This window comes from Daphnia pulex, chromosome 2 (assembly GCF_021134715.1).
Source record: "Daphnia pulex isolate KAP4 chromosome 2, ASM2113471v1".
NCBI lineage: Eukaryota > Metazoa > Arthropoda > Branchiopoda > Diplostraca > Daphniidae > Daphnia > Daphnia pulex.
Genome location: NC_060018.1, coordinates 7,186,594 through 7,204,768, shown reverse-complemented (window position 1 = coordinate 7,204,768; position 18,175 = coordinate 7,186,594). Strand labels below are relative to the sequence as shown.

General features: G+C 37.5%; 5 protein-coding genes across 16 annotated transcripts; 3 read left to right on the top strand and 2 right to left on the bottom strand.

The window, feature by feature from the left end:
- Window positions 1–162: 162 nt before the first annotated feature.
- Window positions 163–1,558, bottom strand: LOC124202921 (CCR4-NOT transcription complex subunit 9-like). The gene is made up of 3 exons (XM_046599431.1): window positions 1,362–1,558; window positions 507–1,109; window positions 163–440 (listed from the first exon to the last, which is right to left on the bottom strand). The coding sequence occupies exons 1-3, from the start codon at window positions 1,475–1,477 to the stop codon at window positions 260–262; spliced, it is 900 nt and encodes a 299-aa protein (XP_046455387.1). The 5' UTR covers window positions 1,478–1,558; the 3' UTR covers window positions 163–259.
- Window positions 1,559–3,048: 1,490 nt separating this feature from the next.
- On the top strand, window positions 3,049–9,349 carry LOC124188360 (cyclin-dependent kinase 12-like). Of its 8 annotated transcripts, none has more exons than XM_046580925.1 (7): window positions 3,049–3,351; window positions 3,480–6,424; window positions 6,506–6,679; window positions 7,192–7,438; window positions 7,505–7,655; window positions 7,824–8,003; window positions 9,166–9,349. In XM_046580925.1, exons 2-7 carry the CDS (start codon window positions 3,519–3,521, stop codon window positions 9,174–9,176), a joined length of 3,669 nt encoding a protein of 1,222 aa, XP_046436881.1. In that variant the 5' UTR covers window positions 3,049–3,351; window positions 3,480–3,518; the 3' UTR covers window positions 9,177–9,349. The 8 variants fall into 8 exon arrangements, with proteins under 8 accessions (XP_046436881.1, XP_046436885.1, XP_046436883.1 ...); XM_046580929.1 differs by having other exon boundaries at window positions 3,064–3,351; window positions 7,848–8,003; XM_046580926.1 differs by having other exon boundaries at window positions 3,070–3,351; window positions 3,477–6,424.
- Window positions 9,350–9,512: 163 nt separating this feature from the next.
- LOC124188362 (ELL-associated factor 1-like) lies at window positions 9,513–11,528 on the top strand. 2 transcript variants are annotated; one of them, XM_046580933.1, is made up of 6 exons: window positions 9,513–9,673; window positions 9,889–10,032; window positions 10,102–10,336; window positions 10,398–10,553; window positions 10,658–10,829; window positions 10,899–11,528. In XM_046580933.1, exons 2-6 carry the CDS (start codon window positions 9,936–9,938, stop codon window positions 11,154–11,156), a joined length of 918 nt encoding a protein of 305 aa, XP_046436889.1. In that variant the 5' UTR covers window positions 9,513–9,673; window positions 9,889–9,935; the 3' UTR covers window positions 11,157–11,528. The 2 variants fall into 2 exon arrangements, with proteins under 2 accessions (XP_046436889.1, XP_046436890.1); XM_046580934.1 differs by having other exon boundaries at window positions 9,622–9,821.
- Window positions 11,529–11,935: 407 nt separating this feature from the next.
- LOC124188361 (chitin deacetylase 1-like) lies at window positions 11,936–15,928 on the top strand. Of its 2 annotated transcripts, XM_046580932.1 has the most exons (19): window positions 11,936–12,306; window positions 12,707–12,813; window positions 13,258–13,369; window positions 13,441–13,534; window positions 13,703–13,736; window positions 13,799–13,867; window positions 13,952–14,015; window positions 14,086–14,127; window positions 14,191–14,218; window positions 14,294–14,369; window positions 14,443–14,595; window positions 14,665–14,731; window positions 14,823–14,923; window positions 14,995–15,077; window positions 15,198–15,260; window positions 15,320–15,351; window positions 15,412–15,565; window positions 15,632–15,673; window positions 15,742–15,928. In XM_046580932.1, the coding sequence occupies exons 1-19, from the start codon at window positions 12,261–12,263 to the stop codon at window positions 15,809–15,811; spliced, it is 1,437 nt and encodes a 478-aa protein (XP_046436888.1). In that variant the 5' UTR covers window positions 11,936–12,260; the 3' UTR covers window positions 15,812–15,928. The 2 variants fall into 2 exon arrangements, with proteins under 2 accessions (XP_046436888.1, XP_046436887.1); XM_046580931.1 differs by having other exon boundaries at window positions 11,960–12,306; window positions 14,086–14,218.
- LOC124188363 (NADH dehydrogenase [ubiquinone] 1 subunit C2-like) lies at window positions 15,861–17,256 on the bottom strand. 3 transcript variants are annotated; one of them, XM_046580935.1, is made up of 5 exons: window positions 17,109–17,256; window positions 16,863–17,032; window positions 16,614–16,655; window positions 16,428–16,529; window positions 15,861–16,003 (listed from the first exon to the last, which is right to left on the bottom strand). In XM_046580935.1, exons 2-5 carry the CDS (start codon window positions 17,026–17,028, stop codon window positions 15,954–15,956), a joined length of 360 nt encoding a protein of 119 aa, XP_046436891.1. In that variant the 5' UTR covers window positions 17,029–17,032; window positions 17,109–17,256; the 3' UTR covers window positions 15,861–15,953. The 3 variants fall into 3 exon arrangements, with proteins under 3 accessions (XP_046436891.1, XP_046436892.1, XP_046436893.1); XM_046580936.1 differs by having other exon boundaries at window positions 16,863–17,029; window positions 17,109–17,211; XM_046580937.1 differs by having other exon boundaries at window positions 16,863–17,040; window positions 17,109–17,179.
- Window positions 17,257–18,175: the final 919 nt, after the last annotated feature.

The window sequence follows — 18,175 nt, the reverse complement described above, 5'->3', positions numbered from 1 at the left end:
CTAATTTTTACATAACACTTCAAATTTATATTGCGTATTGATACTGAACAAAAATGAAATCACCGTTTCGTGTATCCTCAAATGAACATCTTATAAGTAAATTTAACATTCTCTGAAACACGTGTTTATAATTTATATAATAAGTCAGCAGAAACCGCAAAATTAGTTGCAATAAAAAACAATACAGCAAGTTTGTATTATAATTCTGATCGATTTTTCGCTGAAGACAAGACAAGAGCATTCATTCTTTTTTAACATTTCATGGTTGAGTCATTGAGGGCAAACCGGTGATTCGGGGATCTACCATTCCATTAGTAGTTTCCAAATTTTTTAGAAGTTGCGCCATCCACTGTTTAGTTGACTTATCATCTTTAAGACATGTTGAGAAAGTGCTATCACGCAACTGATCAGGTAGGCATTGTCGCAACGCTTCACGAGCCCTAGAAAATATAGTCGAATTTTATATCAATACGAAAATTCCTTTTTGGTTTTTGCAAGTCCCTTACCTTGGATTGTCAGAAAGACGAAGATAACATCGGACAACGTGCTTCAAAAGACGAGCTGACTGTTCTTTGGCCAATGATAAAACCATTTTACCAAGTATCATTGCAACATGAGAAAAGCGCTCATAAGTTTGACAAATGTAAGCCAGACCAGTTTCATCCAAGAGAATTTTTTGAAGTATGAAAGTTGCAACAGTCTTGGACAGTTCAGATCCAGTTTCCATTATCCTCAAACACAATGGAATTATCTCTGTTGTAAGAAGAAAGTTGATAACCTCCTGTTCATCAGTTTTAACTAGAGCACCAATGACTCCCAAACTGGTCAAACGAAGATATTCAAATGGCCGTGTCTTGCTCACAGTGTGCAAAAAAGGGTAGAGGAATAATGGGATGTGAGCTTGCAGAAAAGCAGATCTGGTTTCTTGGTGTGAAGCAACACATTGCAGAAGAGCAAGAGCATTGCAAACTCTGTTGGACTGTTGAGCAGTAAGAGTAGGTGGACTTACTGCTGGATAAATGCTTACAATATCTTGCAATAGAGCTGCTATAGTTCCAAATGAATGCCACAGCATAGGAGCCAAATCAGGAACAACTTCTCTCTTTTTACTGCATGGAAGAAATGAAAAATTAATAAAAAGCTAGTGGAAGACATCATGTCTCTAATGTTTGAAACAATCGACAAACATTTGAAAATGGAACCTTATCCCTAACAAGACAACACACTTGTTGCTGGTAGTTGGAATGTAAAAATGGCAAATGCTTTTTCAATAAAGCCGAATCCACAACAACAAGCCGGGACCTTTTGCTTCGATAAAGTGAAACAAATCCTAATCGCTTAGAAAAATTCGTATATTATACCTTAATTCAAAAAGAGCACTTTCACGAGTTTCAGGATTTGTTAATTCTGTAATCCATAGATAAATTTTTTCTCGGTCAACAGATTGCAAGTTGGATGTCACCAAAGAAGTCGCCATTTTTGAGTGGTTTTTTATTTTTTTATTGCTTATCCCAAACAAGGTCTACTTGATGTATGGCCATGAAGTGGTGTGGCCGAAATTCCTTTATGGAGGGAGGGATCAGGGAGGTGAATCATCGAGGTGCTAGTACCAGCATCTAGTGGTGCTTTCAAACATTGTTTCATAAGAAAAAAACCACTAAAAAACAAAGACAAACGCGCAGGTCGCAGGTAAGATTTAACAAGCGATCCACGAATCAAGTAGACCAAAATCCCGGAGCGGCTTTCCTGATCTAAATCCGGAAAAGGCATTAAAAATCTTAAAAAAATATAGCCATGTTCGTCTTCGCACGCCGGATTTACCTGCGTTTGCAGAATGACGATTTTCCTCCCCGTTTAGGAGTTATTTAGCTCTAAAGTTTGGTTTTTTTGAATTTTGTCAGAAAGTGGGGGGGCTTTGACATCCATTTTCGAAAAAGTGGGGGAGCTAGGGAAAAAACTAATTTTTTGAAAAGGTTTATTGCAATCTCAACCACCAAAATCCAAAAGGAATTTCCTTTCCGGATTTTATTGGTTGAGATATTACCAATTTAGTGAAAGGATTATTTAGCTGGTTTCCCTCCCTGGCTTGCAGCCATTTTTTCGTACGGTCCGCTGCGCTCCTGGCGGAAGCCAGCAGAAGGTCTTATATATCGGCCTTCACATTAGACCCATTGCATTTATACAGGCCTTCATATATAGTGAACCCAGATTTCTTATTGGCCGATGTATAAGACCTTCTGCTGGCTTCCGCCAGGAGCGCAGCGGACCGTACGAAAAAATGGTTGCAAGCCAGGGAGGGAAACCAGCTAAATAATCCTTTCACTAAATTGGTAATATCTCAACCAATAAAATCCGGAAAGGAAATTCCTTTTGGATTTTGGTGGTTGAGATTGCAATAAACCTTTTCAAAAAATTAGTTTTTTCCCTAGCTCCCCCACTTTTTCGAAAATGGATGTCAAAGCCCCCCCACTTTCTGACAAAATTCAATAAAACCAAACTTTAGACCTAAATAACTCCTAAACGGGGGGGAAAATCGTCATTCTGCAAACGCAGGTAAATCCGGCGTGCGAAGACGAACGTGGCTATATTTTTTTTAGATTTTTAATGCCTTTTCCGGATTTAGATCAGGAAAGCCGCTCCGGGATTTTGGTCTACTTGATTCGTGGATCGCTTGTTAAAATGAGGTGAGTAGCTTTCAATCAAGATATTTTCGTATAACCTCTTTTTTCCATCTTTAAAGTAGCGTATAGAAAATCTAATAAAAAATTTCGATGTCTGTCCAGGCTGTCTCCTAACGAACTCCCCGTCCGGCCGATATTGCCATGAAACTTCAGAGATATTCAGAGATGTTCGTCGGATTCTGAGGAAGACTTTAAGTTACTGAAATTCAAAATAACTTTATTTGTTTTTAACAACAACGTGAATTCAATCATGCTACAAAACTATCTGCCGGCATGCGGATCAAGGCTCTGGACTTAAGGAAGGGAGAGTCTAAAACAAACGGTAGATGTCGCTATATCCGAAACATTCTTTTATTTCATCTAATACTCTAATAGGCAAGTTTCTGGCCTGTCAATTTTCAATTTCAGCTGCAGGTTTCTTGACAGAAATTTTTTTAAGCGAAAATACCGAAAACCGATTCTTGCATATCCAGAAATATCCATGTTTATATTGAAACATCCATACATTTTAAATACGCATTTGATATTAAAAATGTTTATTTTTTAAAGCTGTGATTGAAAAATATGCTCGTTGGCACATACTAGTTTTGTTAAAAGTTCTAACATCAACAATTTTTTGGTCATTTGTTTGATCTAATACTCCATTTCACTAATCGCCGTATGATGTGACGTAAGTTGAAAAATTTAAATCTTGTTTCTCATGTCTTTGTTGTGTTGACGTAAAAAATCGTTGATTGACGTATGTTGCAAACATCTGATTTTTTACTTTTTTCTGCTTATAATTCTGTGCCGAAGTAGGTTTCAGTTCCTTCAAATCAGCTCCAAGTCGACAAAAAAATGGGCAGCAGTGAAGATGAGCACTTCAATATATCTCCTGCTTCTCTGCGAAGCAAAGAGAAGAAAATGCATCGAAAACCTAAGAAGTCAAGAAGCAGTAGAAAGCAAATTAAGGATAAAGGATATTCTAAAGGTAAGCATTTGCGTGATGCAAAATGCTCTTCAAACAACAAAACCCCTGTTGAATACAGTGATGTCAGCTCTGAGGCATTCAGCGAACCTGAACAAGGTGAAATTACTGATGACAGTCAAGTAAGTCTGAGTGAAGGAGAAGTCAGTCCTGTAAGACATAGATCAATGTTTGGCAGTCAAGTGCGAAGCAGAGATCTCAACAATGCTGGGGAATATGCTTCACAGACTTTTAGCAAAGACCACCAAGCATCGGAAGAACCAGAACAAAAGTCAGCCAAGAAAAATAGGAAAGAGCGTAAAGATAAGAAACACAAGAAAGAAAAACGTCGACGAAGATCACGTACTCCTTCTCGTTCGCCCTCACGTTCTCCATCATTGAGTCGCAAACGGAAAAAGAAACATCGACATCGCTCGCCTCCTTCCAAATCTTCGTTTCCTGAAGGAAGTCCTGTGAGTTCAGAAGAAGATCTAGTAGTCGTACCCAAAAGGGAAACTTCCCACGGAAACGCACGTTATGTATCTAGCCGTAGTGCCAGCAGTCGAGAGGATCATATGCATCAGGATTCGCGTATTCAGCACTTTGAAACCTCGGGTGAATATCGGAATCGCAAATCCTCAATAATTGAACCTCCTGCTGTTCGTGCTGTACGTGAACCATCTTCATCCGAAGATTCCCCAGCATGTTTTCGTTCATCCGTGTCTCCTCCTCCACCCTCAAGACCACGTGAGCCGCCAACTAAAGAAGTTTCATCAGACACGTTAACCTCGAAAAAACCAACTCTGGCCGATCGTCAACGGTCTCGCACTCGTTCTCCGCACACTCCGGAAAAAGTTTCCCCTTTCAGATTTGACGGAGTCGGTGAATTATCTCCTCATACACCTCCACTTCCTCCCAAAGCTTACGAAAAATTCAAACTTTCAAAAGAACCTATCAACAAAAGTCCAGTAAGAGTCCGAACGCCTCCTTATCCACATCCTGAGACCAACCGAAAACGCCGAAAATCTAGAAGCCGTTCCCGTAGTCGTGAAAGAGAGACGAATCGTAAGCGTAGGGGCCGCAGTAGAAGTCGTAGTCCCAGTCGCAATAAGAAAATTGGGCCTCGTTCGCCTTCCTCTGCAGTGGGGCGTATTCCTCGCCGCTCAAAGTCACGTAGCTGGTCTCCGAAGCGGCAACCTAACCGATCTCGTGATCGCCCCTACAAGATCAGCCGTAGTCGTAGCCCACCACCTATCCGAAGCAGTGAACAACGTCGCCCGCCTGTCCCGGTCGTTTCACCTGCTCAAGTGTCTTCTGCAATTCCCAAAACTCTTGCTTCGAATCGTGCAAACATGATTGATACCAGCTTGTTCGCTGAAATGGTTAAAACCAAATCAAAGAAGATGCAGGAACAAGATAAACAACCGAGACAACGATTTGAGTTGAAAAGTGAATCGGACGGCGTTATGCATTCTTTATTGGATATCCCCATTCCAGTAGAGTCGACGACGCCTCCTCACCCTTCACCAGCTGTATCAGTTGGTGGTTTCATTCCTGTTTCTACTTCCATTTCGGACGTTAAAGGCCATCAGCATTCACTGAATAAAATTGAGTTGCCGCCTTCTCCTTCCAGTCAAACCTCGTTTGTAAAAAGTCCACCCCGGAAGAACAAGAGCCTCGTCAAGGATTTGCCGATGCCGTCTGTTGTTTCAGGAGCCGAAGAATTGAGCCCGGACGAAGATATGAGTGGAATGACACCTCCTTCCAATCCGGATGGTAGTGCTAGCACGATCAAGGGCCCACGACCAAAATCTCTTCGCCCAGTCATCTATGGCAAAAAGCTATTGGAAAGTATGACCGCCAAGGATTGGGGTGTCCGATGTGTGGACACTTTTGAAATGGTGGCTCAAATCGGTGAAGGAACATACGGTCAAGTGTACAAAGCTAAGGACAAAGCCACTACCGAAATGGTGGCTTTGAAGAAAGTACGTCTTGAAAATGAAAAAGAAGGCTTCCCAATCACAGCTGTACGTGAAATCAAGATCTTGCGACAACTCAATCATCGTAATATTGTTAATTTGAAAGAAATAGTCACTGACAAGCAGGACGCGTTGGACTTCCGCAAAGACAAAGGCTCATTTTATTTGGTGTTCGAGTACATGGACCACGATTTGATGGGCCTGCTGGAGTCAGGACTAGTTGACTTTAACGAGCAAAACAACGCTTCTATTATGAAACAATTATTGGACGGACTGAACTACTGTCACAAAAAAAACTTCCTTCACCGTGATATCAAGTGTAGCAACATTTTAATGAATAATCGGGGGCAAGTGAAACTCGCCGATTTCGGATTGGCCCGCCTCTACAATGCTGAAGACAAACAACGCCCTTACACAAACAAAGTGATTACGCTTTGGTATCGACCTCCTGAATTGCTCCTTGGTGAAGAGCGGTACGGCCCGGCTATAGATGTGTGGTCTTGTGGTTGTATTTTGGGGGAACTTTTCCTGAAAAAGCCTGTCTTTCAAGCAAATGTGGAAATGATGCAGCTTGAGCTCATTTCTCGTTTATGCGGTACGCCTTGCCCTGCCGTTTGGCCGTCGGTCGTCAAGCTTCCTCAATGGCATACGCTTCGTCCCAAAAAGACCTACCGAAGGAGAGTTCGGGACGAATTTGCTTTTATGCCACCCGCGGCTTTGGATCTACTCGACAAAATGCTTGAGCTTGACCCAGACAAAAGAATTACTGCTGACGAAGGATTGAAATCTCCATGGCTGAAAGCTGTGGCTCCTGAGAAGTATGCATCAGCATTGTTTTTGTTTTGTTTTTTGTCACTCATAAGTGTTTATTAATTTGTTATGCTTTTTTTTCTCATCAGTTTCCCACCTCCTATCTTACCAACTTGGCAAGATTGTCACGAGTTGTGGAGCAAGAAACGACGCCGTCAAATGAGGGAGCAGCAGGAACAGCAGCAACGACATCAAGCTGCATTGCATGCACCTGGGAATGGTCGTGTAGCAGAAGAAACCGCCGAGTCTAACTCGACAGGAGGGTAGGATGCCATAGTTTTATATGGCTTTTCCCCTTTTAGTGGTGGGCCGAGAAAGAAACAGTTATTCGATTCCCTTTTGAAATTTTTGAATGATCTTAAAATAAAATCAAGTATGTTAGCCACTAATAAAATGGCATTAGCCACCCATTAGCACTACCCCAGTTGGCCTAGTATTTAAGTACTTTTCAATAGATCTAAAACAATGGAAAGTAAAGGGGGAAAGGATGAAAACAAGAGGAAGATAAAAACCAGCTTCTTGTATTCCTATCTTCCCTACCATATATTTTTTTAAGATAGTCTATCCAAAAAGTAAAACAGGAGTCGCGGAAACCTTGTTCAGAGTTTGACTCTTTTTCAAGAAAGTTCTCGTCGTCAATTAAGAGTTTTATTATTTGTTATTAAGTGTTCGAAGCGTTAATTTAACGATGAACAAACGTAAAAAAAAAAATTTAACGGCCCATCACTAATGCTTTTCATTGAAAACTAACTAATGCTCAAATTTGCCATTCTAGCTCCTCTCGGAATCTTAAGTTGGAGGCTGGTGGATTTAGCGTCTCTCCGAATGCAGCTTATCGACAGCAGCAGTCACGTTCAGCTGAAAATTCGAATACACCTCCTATTCCTAACAGAGGTTCTGGAAATAATGCTGGAGGAAACGCTTCATTGTCTTTGTTGCAACAGTTGACGTCTATAAAGAAATTGCTCACGAGCCAACAAACGGTTCGTGTGGATCAAATTACATCTCTGATGAGTGAAAAGGTAAGCTTAAACTTGTATTACCGTTTGTTTGAAAATTGGTTTTCACTTGGGGTTATCAAATAATAGGTTGATGCTGAATCATCTCAACTGGTTCAGAATCTAAATACGCAACTGATAATGGCAGCCACTGCCTCCAAGAACTCACAGCTTAATGCCAAAACGGCAAATTCATCATCGTCTAGCCTTGATCCACATGAAGCCATTTTTCTTCCAGGAGGTAAGTGTTCTTTGCTATTTCCAGTCGATAAGAATGTTTGATTGTTCGTTCAAAAACGCTACCATTTAGATGCATTTGCATTAGAGGTTGTTAAAAAAAAATGTCGATTCGTCTGTTCGAATTCTTTGCCCTTTGTTTCTGGCAAATTCAAGTCGATTGTAATTATAGGGCGCTCTTGGTCTGACGGTTCAGATTCCGCAGCCGTGGATTCCTCCAGTCAACTTGTAGGAGGAAGCCTGGCTACGGAAGGAGTCCGGACTGCACTGGCTCAACTGTTAAATCTTCATGGAATGCATGTCAATGGTCTTGAACCTTTCGTCGGTCATCCGTCAGCACACGATTCCGGCGGTAAGTGGTACTGAACAGAAAGGCTGGGAATACCTTTTTTTCCCACTTCATCACTTGACTTCTATGGAGACTTGACTTCTTATATCCTTTGTCCTTCAATATTTGTCGTGCCCGCTTCTTCCACACCTTGCAGTGTGTGACTTTTGCCATTATTTAATGAAATAAATGGATTCATATGACACGTTTGAACGTGAGCCACAATTTTCGCCTTTTAGCATTGGGTTGTGCTAAATTTCATAAATGCCATCCAGAAATATATTTCTGAGGGATGAGATGTGATCAGCCAGATCATTTTTATATCTCTATAGTTTTAATTTATGGATTTCGTGTCGAGTATACTATTTAATTATAAATATTTAGCTTTTGATTGACAGGTAGGCTGCATATAAAGAATAGGCATATCTATTCTTCTCAGTTGCAGTTAAGTTTCGAAATATTTTATTTTTTATTTGTTCACATAGAATTTACATTCACTTCAACGGCGGATTAGTTTCACTTTTCAGAACCTAAGGATTGTTTCTACTCGATGAATTCGAATTCTCCATCGCGTCTGTTAGGCGTGGCATCCGTCGCCTAGCTAAGACTAGAAAAGTACTTGGGATATTCTTTCAAAGTGGATTGGATAGCTTATCTTGTTTTTTTATTTAACATATTTTTCTTGAAACATCAACAAATTGGCGTGCATACGTCACGTTCATCAGTTCGGATGTTGATATCCAGATAAACTTCTATGACACTGAGATGCTAAAGAGAAAACATTTTTCTTGTTCAACTTTTATTTTTGGGAAGCAGTAGAGAGATCTTTCCTAATGCCTGTTGTTTGCTATGGAAACAGGATCGCGCTATTTTCATGGCGATTACTAATGCCAGATTGGGTAACTCGCAAAGTTTTAACAGTAAGGGTAATTTCACTATTTCAGAGACTTGAACGCGGGGTTGGAAATTGGAACTGATATCGTTGCGATATTTTAGGAAACCTTTTCTGTTATGAACGAGTTGTAAATTTTAGGACATCTACATGATAAAGACAAAACTAGAAGTTTTTTGGCAATTTGGTTAACATATGATTCCATTTATTTCGTCATCCGTGTGTGTGAAATGATTATTTTATATATTTTAATTGTGATGATCCTAAGTAATAATGTAAACCTATCATTTCTAGATCCACCATGAAGCTGCGGACTACTGAAATAAAGCGAGACCATTGCTCCTTGGCTGAAAATGGTAAGTAGGAATAGAACGTGAAAACTTTCCGATGCGACGTGAACAAATTTTGATTGGGTTTACATTTTTGTATATGTAAACAAAAAATTGTTATAAGCGTGATATAAATATGATAAACTTTTTCGAGTTGGAATTTTTTTAGCTAGCGATCGTCATTTATTGCCAATTTCCTTCTTTTGTTTGATCTCATTCAAATCTTTTGGGTTTATGATCCGAATGAAAATGTATTTAAACAATTTTGGTTTTTGCTCGAACGAGAATATATTAAAACTGTCTAGTATGTACCTAGTATATTGAATACTGAAACGAGTCTCCACCTATTGAGATCATCGGAAACTTGGTCCACAAATACTGTCTCACTTTTGTGTGTCAGATAAGTAGAAGACGACGACATTTGCTTTTAGAGCCTCTACAGGTTCTACAGCTGATAGTGTACGGCGTATAAAGTAGGTCATTTGGTAGACTAATGCATTCTCTTTTCAACTGTGATTTCATAAATTTAAAGCAAAACTTTTGGCAGTTAAAATTATTTTAAAAATCGTAATCGTGAACCGGGCTTAATTAAGAAAAAATAGTCGAGTTGTTGACAAACACGTTAGAAGCTTCATGACTAACTTCATCAATTACTTATCCCTTACTCCTTTTTTTTGTTATTTTTTAGGGCTTTCTGATCAGGAACCAAGTATTTAATGCACACATTTAGCCAAGATGGCTGATAAGTTAGGGCTTGGACCTGAAATTAAACAACTTCGTCTGGGTAACAGTTTCACCAATCCAAGGGGATCAGCATTTCATACCTTTCGATGTAAGTCAAATATTGTTTTAAAGCACTCCCTACACTACTTACACTCCCATTTTTACATTTGAATTTTAGATGATTTTAAACCAGCTAGTGTGGATACTAGCAAAATGGCAACTGTTGACATATTACCAAACAATGAAGTAAATGTGACTGTTCCTCACTGTGATGGTGCAGGAACCGCACAGACTTCTGTGTTTAGAGGTCCCAAAAAGCCATATGCAAAAGAATGTGTACTTATAATTGACCACAATACAGGTGAAATAACATTGGAAAGACTGTCCCATAATATTCAACTTAAAAAAACAAGGTATATATGCCATATTTCTTAAATATTACATGTATCAATAAATAACTTTCTGGATTATTAGGGCTGAGGGTACTGGAAAAGCTGGAAGATCCTCATCTCCAGTAGACCCAACACCACCACAGCAATCACAATATTATCCTCAGTCAAAGAAATCATCTCCATTACAGAAATCACCAACATCATCATTTTCACCTCCTACTCCTTCTCCACCTTACAAGTATGTGTTATTTTTTTATTCATAATTTGATGTGTAAGGTTTAAATAATGATTTTAAGGCTAGTATTACTTATATTTAAATACATTCTTATTTCTTTTTTTCAGTCCAACTCAAAAAAATTCTCCCAAGCATTCTTCTGGATTTCCTATGAAGAAAACCAGCTCATCACCACACCAACTTCTAACAAATTCTAATGGAATACCAGCTCCTGGCAGCATGCCTTTATTAGATGACTTAGATAATCTGTCTGGACATATTATGTCTGGACATCAGGAGGTGAAATCTCAAAAATGTTTTAATTATTTTTGAATTTTATTCACCCATTGAATTAAATGCTTGACTTAGGTTGCAGCGACCGTTGGAGTGTTGTCAGACAGTTCTAGTGAAAGTGGAAGTGATTCAAGTTCGGATTCTAGTGAATCAGATTCGGATTCTGATTTGGACGATACTCATATCCCTAATGAGCGTAATAACATTGGGAATCCAACTACAGCAAAGGAATCGTTGCCCTTACCGAATCCTTCCCTTGCGCATCTATCCATGCCTTCTCATTTACTTAGTGAAGACTTGAGGTTGTCTGATTCTGGATCAGAGAGTGACTGAAGTAAATTCAATCCAGTTTTGACTGAGGCGAAAGATTGTCATCGTGGTTTGTTGCAACAAGATTCCAACACCATCCCGCTTGCTGATCGTTACAGAGCTCATGGTGAAGCTATAAAGCCAGAGGCAATCACCATCAATTTCCTTTTTCTTGAATATGGATTATTCTTTAAGTGGAATTGTTAATCCTTTGTGCCTTTCAAATCGGCGATGACCTGCACATTTCACTCACTCGTTATCGATGGCTTATCTGCTGTTGTTTGTGTTGTCTTTTATGTAATTGCGCTATTTCTAACTTTCAAGTGTGGTTTACCTCGGGATGTGGTTTAAATACATGAGTGGATTACAAATCGAATTCACTATTAGAATATTTCACATTTGTTAACAGAATTTTAAAATATCGGTTTAACAAAAATGAAAGGCTGTGTCGACTAAATACATTTCTAATATCGTCATTAATTTGGGTATATTTGAGGGAGCAATCGTAAAACTAGCATGTCTTATACCCGGATATAGAAAACAAGTCTCGAACGTTGTAGCCTACATTTCCAAAGGTAGCTGAAGAGTTGGTTCTCAGCGGATACAAGTCAGATTTAAAAATACATCGCATTGTATTTCGCAAGTTACCGCGAAGGCCAAGAAATAAGAAAGGGGTAAGAACTGAATAATGGGCACGCGCGAACTTCCTCCAAGTAATAAATACTTGCCTGATTTATTTATTCACAAAATTGTCGGGGCTGGAAGTAGAGAGGGGCTCCCTAGGTGGTGGTAGTCACTAGTTGCTCAGGTGACTTGGGACTTGACTACTTGGGTTCCACCTTGAAGCTTGTCGAGTCATCGGCAACGCTGTTTTCAGCACCCCGAGCTCGATAAAAGGCAACTTTCTTCTAAGTTTTATTGTTAAACCTTAAAGAGCAGCAGGTGTGTGTAGTTGACTGGCTGTGTGCTGATTCTTTGCTTTTTTTCGTAATTCCCTAATCGCTGAAAAGGTATTGTCGACCGTGTTTGGACCCGTTAACGCTTGAGCGTTTTATTGACTTGAAGTGATCGAGCGAAAATTTAATCGCCTAACAAAAGAAAATCAAGCGACCTTGTAATCAAAATAAAATGAAGATTTTGATAATCATATTCATCGTTTGCATCGGACTAAAAAGTAAGCATTCGTTTCCTTATTTATTAAGACATTAACAATTCGAACAATTAATTGAATAGAAATTACGATTTTCGATCTGTTCCCAAACTTAAATATGTATTACTATTTAACCTATAAGGTAAAGAAAGGATATCGTAGAAAGGAGGTCACAAGTCCTGAACCTCTGGTCTGCTTCTGATAGAAACTCACTTTCCGATTTTTTTTAGAATTGACCACGCGAGTTGTCAATCAATCCTTGTTAATCTACTCTATACTTTAAAAATACATATAACTATGGCGCTCACAAAATAAAAAGAAAGTCTGTTGTATTGCCTAAGAAAAAAGCCTTTTTCGTCGATTGCATATTTTTTACCAGTTATTTAAAAATGTGTGTGCTTATTAACACTGATTTTCATAATAGTTGGAGACTGTGAAATGAAAAGAAAAAGACGCCAAAACGAGGACTACGTATGTCCGGTGGGAAGCGGAAATTTTGCTGACCCCAAATCCTGCCGCAGATTTTATCAGGTATTTTATTCAATCATTAAATGTAGCTAGGTATTAACGTATTAGACTAATTCATCTCCCGGAAATGCTACTGTGTCAATAAAAACTTTCTAGTTCTCCATCACCTTGTCAGTAGGTAAGGTCAACTTTCGATACTGTCTCATTCTGAGGGCCACGTATCGCAATGCCACTTACCATAGTTGGATTATCAGGGACGAAAACTGTTATACGGAAATATGACAATAGTTCTAAGAAGTGAAAATCTTGTGGACTTGTTGACCCACTGTAATTCATTCGATTGCCGTATATAATAATTAAAAGTTGGGATAGATAACCTAATAGATACAGTAGGCCTAATCTAAAAAATAAGGGGCCTGAATTATGCACTACCGACAGGAATTTGTGTGTGTAATTTTATTCCACGAAATAGTAATCCTAATTTTCTTTCTTGTTCATTGAATGTAGTGTGTAGAAGGTACTCCATTTCTAAGTCGCTGTCCTTCCTCTCTCTTTTTTGATGACATTCAAAAACTCTGCACCTTTAAAAATGAAGCTGTCTGCGGTCCAGTTGCTACAAGTATGGCGTGTTTTTTAATATTTATAGAATTACATCCAAAGTTCTCTTGTTCTAAAATTATATTTTATTAGCTCCAGCCCCAGTAGTCGTCGATGAAGTAGATAAAGCTCTTAAATGTGATAGCGCAAAATGCCAATTACCAAACTGCTTCTGTTCAAGAGACGGGTAATTACCATAAATTATTGATTTACCATAAATGTTTCCTGTATGTAAACTATGTTTGACTGATATACGTGGAATTATTTTTCATCAGTAGAAATAAGATAAATTTTGTCACTTGTAATATTGAATTTTATCATAATCAAATGATAAAATCCTTATTTCTATCTTCAGGACACTTATACCTGGTGGATTAAACCCTAAAGAAGTATGGATAATTAATCTTTTTTTAGTTAAGTCGTTGTTTTAAACTATTGCTATGTATTTCAGATTCCGCAAATGGTGTTGATAAGCATGAGTGACACGGTAAACGCCAATAACTATGGTGATTTCCACAAGGTGATTTCTAATTAACTTAAAAATATGTGCATAAAACGTTTAGCTAAACGTTTTTTCAACAACCTGTACCATTTGTATATACAGGTTTTTGAAGGACGCACGAATACAAATGGATGTCCCATTTTAGGAACTTTTTTCGTAGCGCACGGTACCACAAAATAGTTCCTTGAAATGTATTATATAAATGTATATATTTTTCGATTCAAAATTTCTTCTAGAATTTACGAATTATCAAAATGTTCAGCAGCTGCACCACGAAGGTTGTTTTTATTTTACCTTTTTATTCACGAATAATAATTTTCTAATTTTTTTTGCATCTAAAGGACACGAAATCGCAACATACAGTATTAGGTAAGTGTAAAATCTTATTATTGCCGATTGGATGTTAGTAAAAATAATAATGTTATTACTTTCGTCATAACGCAGCCACAGGAAAAATTTTGACGATTTGTCGTATGAAGAATGGGTCCAAGAACAAATTGGAATGAGAGAGATATTGCAGGTTTGAACCCATTTATTAACTTATTCAATGTACTTATCAGAAAAAAAATCCGTTAACATAATGTTAATTTTAGAATTTCGCGAATGTTTCGAAACTTGATGTATTTGGAATGAGGAGTCCCCATTTAAAACCAGGCTGGAATACGCAATACGAAGTTTTGGTTGACTACGGATATGTGTGGGACTCATCCGCTGCTGTGCCACCATTGAAAGTCCCAGTCTGGCCAGTATGCGTATTTTTCTTAATATATTTAGTAATAGATTAAAATTAATTGACCACACTATAATCATTTTAGTATACATTGGATTATGCAATTCCACATGAATGTCGGTCTGGAACATGCCCAACTCGTTCATTTCCTGGTAAGCAGATGATATGCTAACGATTCTTTCAATACAATGAATATTCGTAGTAAGTAGGCAACTTCACTAATCCGTCTATTTACTTCTGTAGGAATATGGGAATTTCCTCTTAACTCTCACTACGTCAACTCTTTTGACGGCGGATACTGTCCTTTTATGGACCAGTGCGTACTTCACAATATGGACGAAAATGTACATCCCAATAATCCATTATTATATTATTATTATAAGGTTTATGTGTTATATCATTTTAAAATTTATAGGATGTTTTGGCTTGGCTGAAGGAAGACTTTGCCCGGTATTACGACGGGAATCGAGCACCGTACCTCATGTCTTTCCATACATCGTGAGTTATTATTTTTTAATTATTTTTTGTTTTTCGGATTTACTGGTGAAAAATAATTACGTGAAATTCCGAAAAGAGCCTACAGATCGTTTTTATCAAATATTCCTTTCACCTTCTTAGATGGTTTCAACAAAAATCGCTTGTCCGGGGGCTTCAACTTTTTATGGATTACCTGACTCTTACGTATGCGAAAGAAATGTTTTCAATTTAATTTCAATTATTAACATGAACAATTATTTTAGGCCGGACGTGTGGTTTGTGACTCATACTCAAGGTATCACAAATACGACTACTAAACATGGTTCATTGATTACAGTTTTTTTTATTCTTTCAGCATTATTTTGGATAACAGAACCAAAAACAATCAAAGAGATGTCGAGTGTTTATCAACCTTGGGAATGTAAGGAAAGAGTTGTGCCTCCGCAACCTTGCAATTTACCCAGCAGTTGTCCTCTGTCCTTCAAAGGAGCAAATGTCACAGAAACAAGGTATAAAATAGTCTCAGTTTTAAGAATTTCTGGAATTAAAAAATCATGAATTTGGTTTTTCTTTAGATACATGGCAACGTGTTTTTCATGTCCGAGAGTTTATCCTTGGTAATTATACCACTCTCTTTGGGTCATGGTTTTCTGTACTAAAATATTTAAAAATGTTTCATTTATAGGCTAGGAGACGCAAGGGGAGCTGGACTATCAGTGAAAGACGTTTACAAATCGGAAAACCCTAGTCTTTAGAAAGGATCCCGAAGGAAGATGAAAAAAAAATTAAGACTTTAAGAGAATGAACAGTCATGCAAAATAATGTATTATTGCATGAACAATTTTAGTAAATACACTTTCAACACTACCAGATTTCACAGCTGTGAAGCAGAATCATCTAGCGTCTAGGGAGCCATTTGTCCAAAACATCCTTGTACTTAACCCTCTCTAAAAAAATTAATTGACACATTTTAATAAGTAAAAAATTCAGGGTTAAATAAAATAAAACAGTTCTTCACATTAGAAAGGACTTAAAATCGTAGCCTGCGCGTAGAACCATTTCAAATTTTAATAATTCTTCTCCTTTAATTATAGTAAATAATAAGCTAGGACGAATCAATTCGAGAACTCAAGTTACGTTGGCTAAAGAATTTTTTTAGGTTAGAAGATTAAACAACGCAGGTAGCAACCATGGCATACTAAAATTAATTAAGTAATAAAGAAGAGGTAAACTTAAAGTTAACCAAAAGCTGGAGTTGAAATTTTACGATTTGACAATTAACAGAAAATAATTGAAGAACCTTGTATAGCAGATCTTCATCCTTATAGTTTTACTTTTAAAAAAATACAAATATATTTTAAAAATACCTACCAGTTACAGGAAAATCTTCTGGGTGGTTTCTGATATAGTGGATTAGGATTGCATCTCTTCTAGCAAGTCTATTTTCATTGAGCCGATCAGCATACATACCAACTATAAATGAATAAATATTAATTTATTGAAAATAGCTAATTAGCAATTTAAAAAAAAAGTGCAATCTAAAAGTCAGTTTTATACCTGGAACTCCAATTGCTACAAGTGCAATATGGCGTTGGATACCTAATAAAAGAAAAATTTATTTGATAAATAAGATGTATTATGCCACAGTTAAATTTTGTGAAATTATCATTAATATTTTAAGAATCAACAGACGGGACAACTCAAGACACCTCATATTACCTCAGAACCATATGAGATTGGAATATAACTCAGAATCATTGAAGATATTGTTCTTGAAACACACCAGGTATATAAAAGAAAACCTACCACTCATCATTGGTCTTCTCTGAAAATAATTTATGGCCAATGCCATTCCAAAGCCCATTGCGCCAAAGAAAGTAGGGCTGAACAATCTATTAATGGTTGTACGGGTATCCCACGTCAATTCCCGAGTAAACAACTCCAAATCCGAATGCGTCGAAGGGTTTTCCATTCTTCTGGGATACAAATAAATAATTTAACAACATGTAATTTATGTTTTACTTTCAGTTATTATTAATAATGTAACTTTACATTGATGAAAGTGAACTAAACAATCCCAAAAAGAGTAGAGTACGTCGTCTGCACTCCTTAAAAAAGAGTCCCGCAGTGTTGCAATTCGCCAGCACGTTAATTAACGATTGAATTATTTCTTAGTTTATTTTTTATACGTCGCGATACCAACATAGTTGTTGGAAGAAAAATGTCAAAACACAGCCGATGTATCATGTATATAGTATAGTACGTCAGGTGTAAGCATAGAAATGTTACAAAAATCATTTAGCTATTTTTTTGTTGTAAAACTTATCGCTAGATGGAGAAAAGCTTGTGCACATAAACTAATTTTCTCTCTCTCGTCCGGCCGTCCGCTCTTATCGTCAGCCATACGTGCTACGCCTACGCTAGTTAACTTGTCTTGTCATTTATGTATATTTATACGCCGTTTGGAATGTTTTCATTGACAACAAATTAAGTTAGTTATTGTGTACACACTTGTTTATTTGATAGTTTTGATAACCTTTTTTTTTATCTTGATCACGTATTCACATTACATACCTGTTTCCCAAACACGCAGCGCCACGATAATAGCCGACCTTAACTCCTTAAATCCAATACTTTGCTCTATTTAAAGTATATTTATTAGTTATAACAGAAAATAAAATAGTGTAACAATGCACTCATTTATTAGCGATCATTTAAATCCACGCCATGTACACGCTTATTTTATGCCAGTGTTTTCGTGTATCCAAATGCGCAATGCAAGGAAGATCGACGCTTTTTGCTAGAATTAAATCAAGACAGCGTTTTCAATAATAAAAGTACTTAAACGGAATCAGTATACTTTACATTCAAAACAGATTAGAAGGAAATCAGGACTGAAATTACAGTTTAGCCTCTACTTTGACTACTTATTTTCAATATGGCGTTATGCATAAAGCCCCAAACAGGGCCCTTACCGGCACTTCCTATTGAATATTTTGAGGTCTTGGATTATGTTGATCGGTATAAAAGCGTATTTTTTGTTTAAAAGTTTGTGTGACAGAAGAGTCACGTTAGCAGTATTAATACAAAAAAAAAAAAAAACATTGGATTTTTCTTAC

Bases quoted from the DNA above. Each gene is read 5' to 3' on its own strand.
- LOC124202921 (XM_046599431.1), bottom strand. From the start codon at position 1,477: ATGGCGACTTCTTTGGTGACATCCAACTTGCAATCTGTTGACCGAGAA. The intron at 1,110-1,361 runs GTATAATATACG...TCTTCCATGCAG, and splicing joins AGTGCTCTTTTTGAATTAAG to TAAAAAGAGAGAAGTTGTTC. The intron at 441-506 runs GTAAGGGACTTG...TATATTTTCTAG, and splicing joins CGTCTTTCTGACAATCCAAG to GGCTCGTGAAGCGTTGCGAC.
- LOC124188360 (XM_046580923.1), top strand. From the start codon at position 3,519: ATGGGCAGCAGTGAAGATGAGCACTTCAATATATCTCCTGCTTCTCTG. The intron at 6,425-6,505 runs GTATGCATCAGC...TTTTCTCATCAG, and splicing joins AAAGCTGTGGCTCCTGAGAA to TTTCCCACCTCCTATCTTAC. The intron at 7,656-7,823 runs GTAAGTGTTCTT...TTGTAATTATAG, and splicing joins AGCCATTTTTCTTCCAGGAG to GGCGCTCTTGGTCTGACGGT.
- LOC124188362 (XM_046580933.1), top strand. From the start codon at position 9,936: ATGGCTGATAAGTTAGGGCTTGGACCTGAAATTAAACAACTTCGTCTG. The intron at 10,033-10,101 runs GTAAGTCAAATA...TTTGAATTTTAG, and splicing joins AGCATTTCATACCTTTCGAT to ATGATTTTAAACCAGCTAGT. The intron at 10,554-10,657 runs GTATGTGTTATT...TCTTTTTTTCAG, and splicing joins ACTCCTTCTCCACCTTACAA to TCCAACTCAAAAAAATTCTC.
- LOC124188361 (XM_046580931.1), top strand. From the start codon at position 12,261: ATGAAGATTTTGATAATCATATTCATCGTTTGCATCGGACTAAAAA. The intron at 14,219-14,293 runs GTAAGTGTAAAA...GTCATAACGCAG, and splicing joins ATCGCAACATACAGTATTAG to CCACAGGAAAAATTTTGACG. The intron at 14,596-14,664 runs GTATGCGTATTT...TAATCATTTTAG, and splicing joins TGAAAGTCCCAGTCTGGCCA to TATACATTGGATTATGCAAT.
- LOC124188363 (XM_046580935.1), bottom strand. From the start codon at position 17,028: ATGGAAAACCCTTCGACGCATTCGGATTTGGAGTTGTTTACTCGGGAA. The intron at 16,656-16,862 runs GTAGGTTTTCTT...TTCTTTTATTAG, and splicing joins GAGAAGACCAATGATGAGTG to GTATCCAACGCCATATTGCA. The intron at 16,004-16,427 runs GTAGGTATTTTT...TAATTTTTTTAG, and splicing joins AGAAGATTTTCCTGTAACTG to AGAGGGTTAAGTACAAGGAT.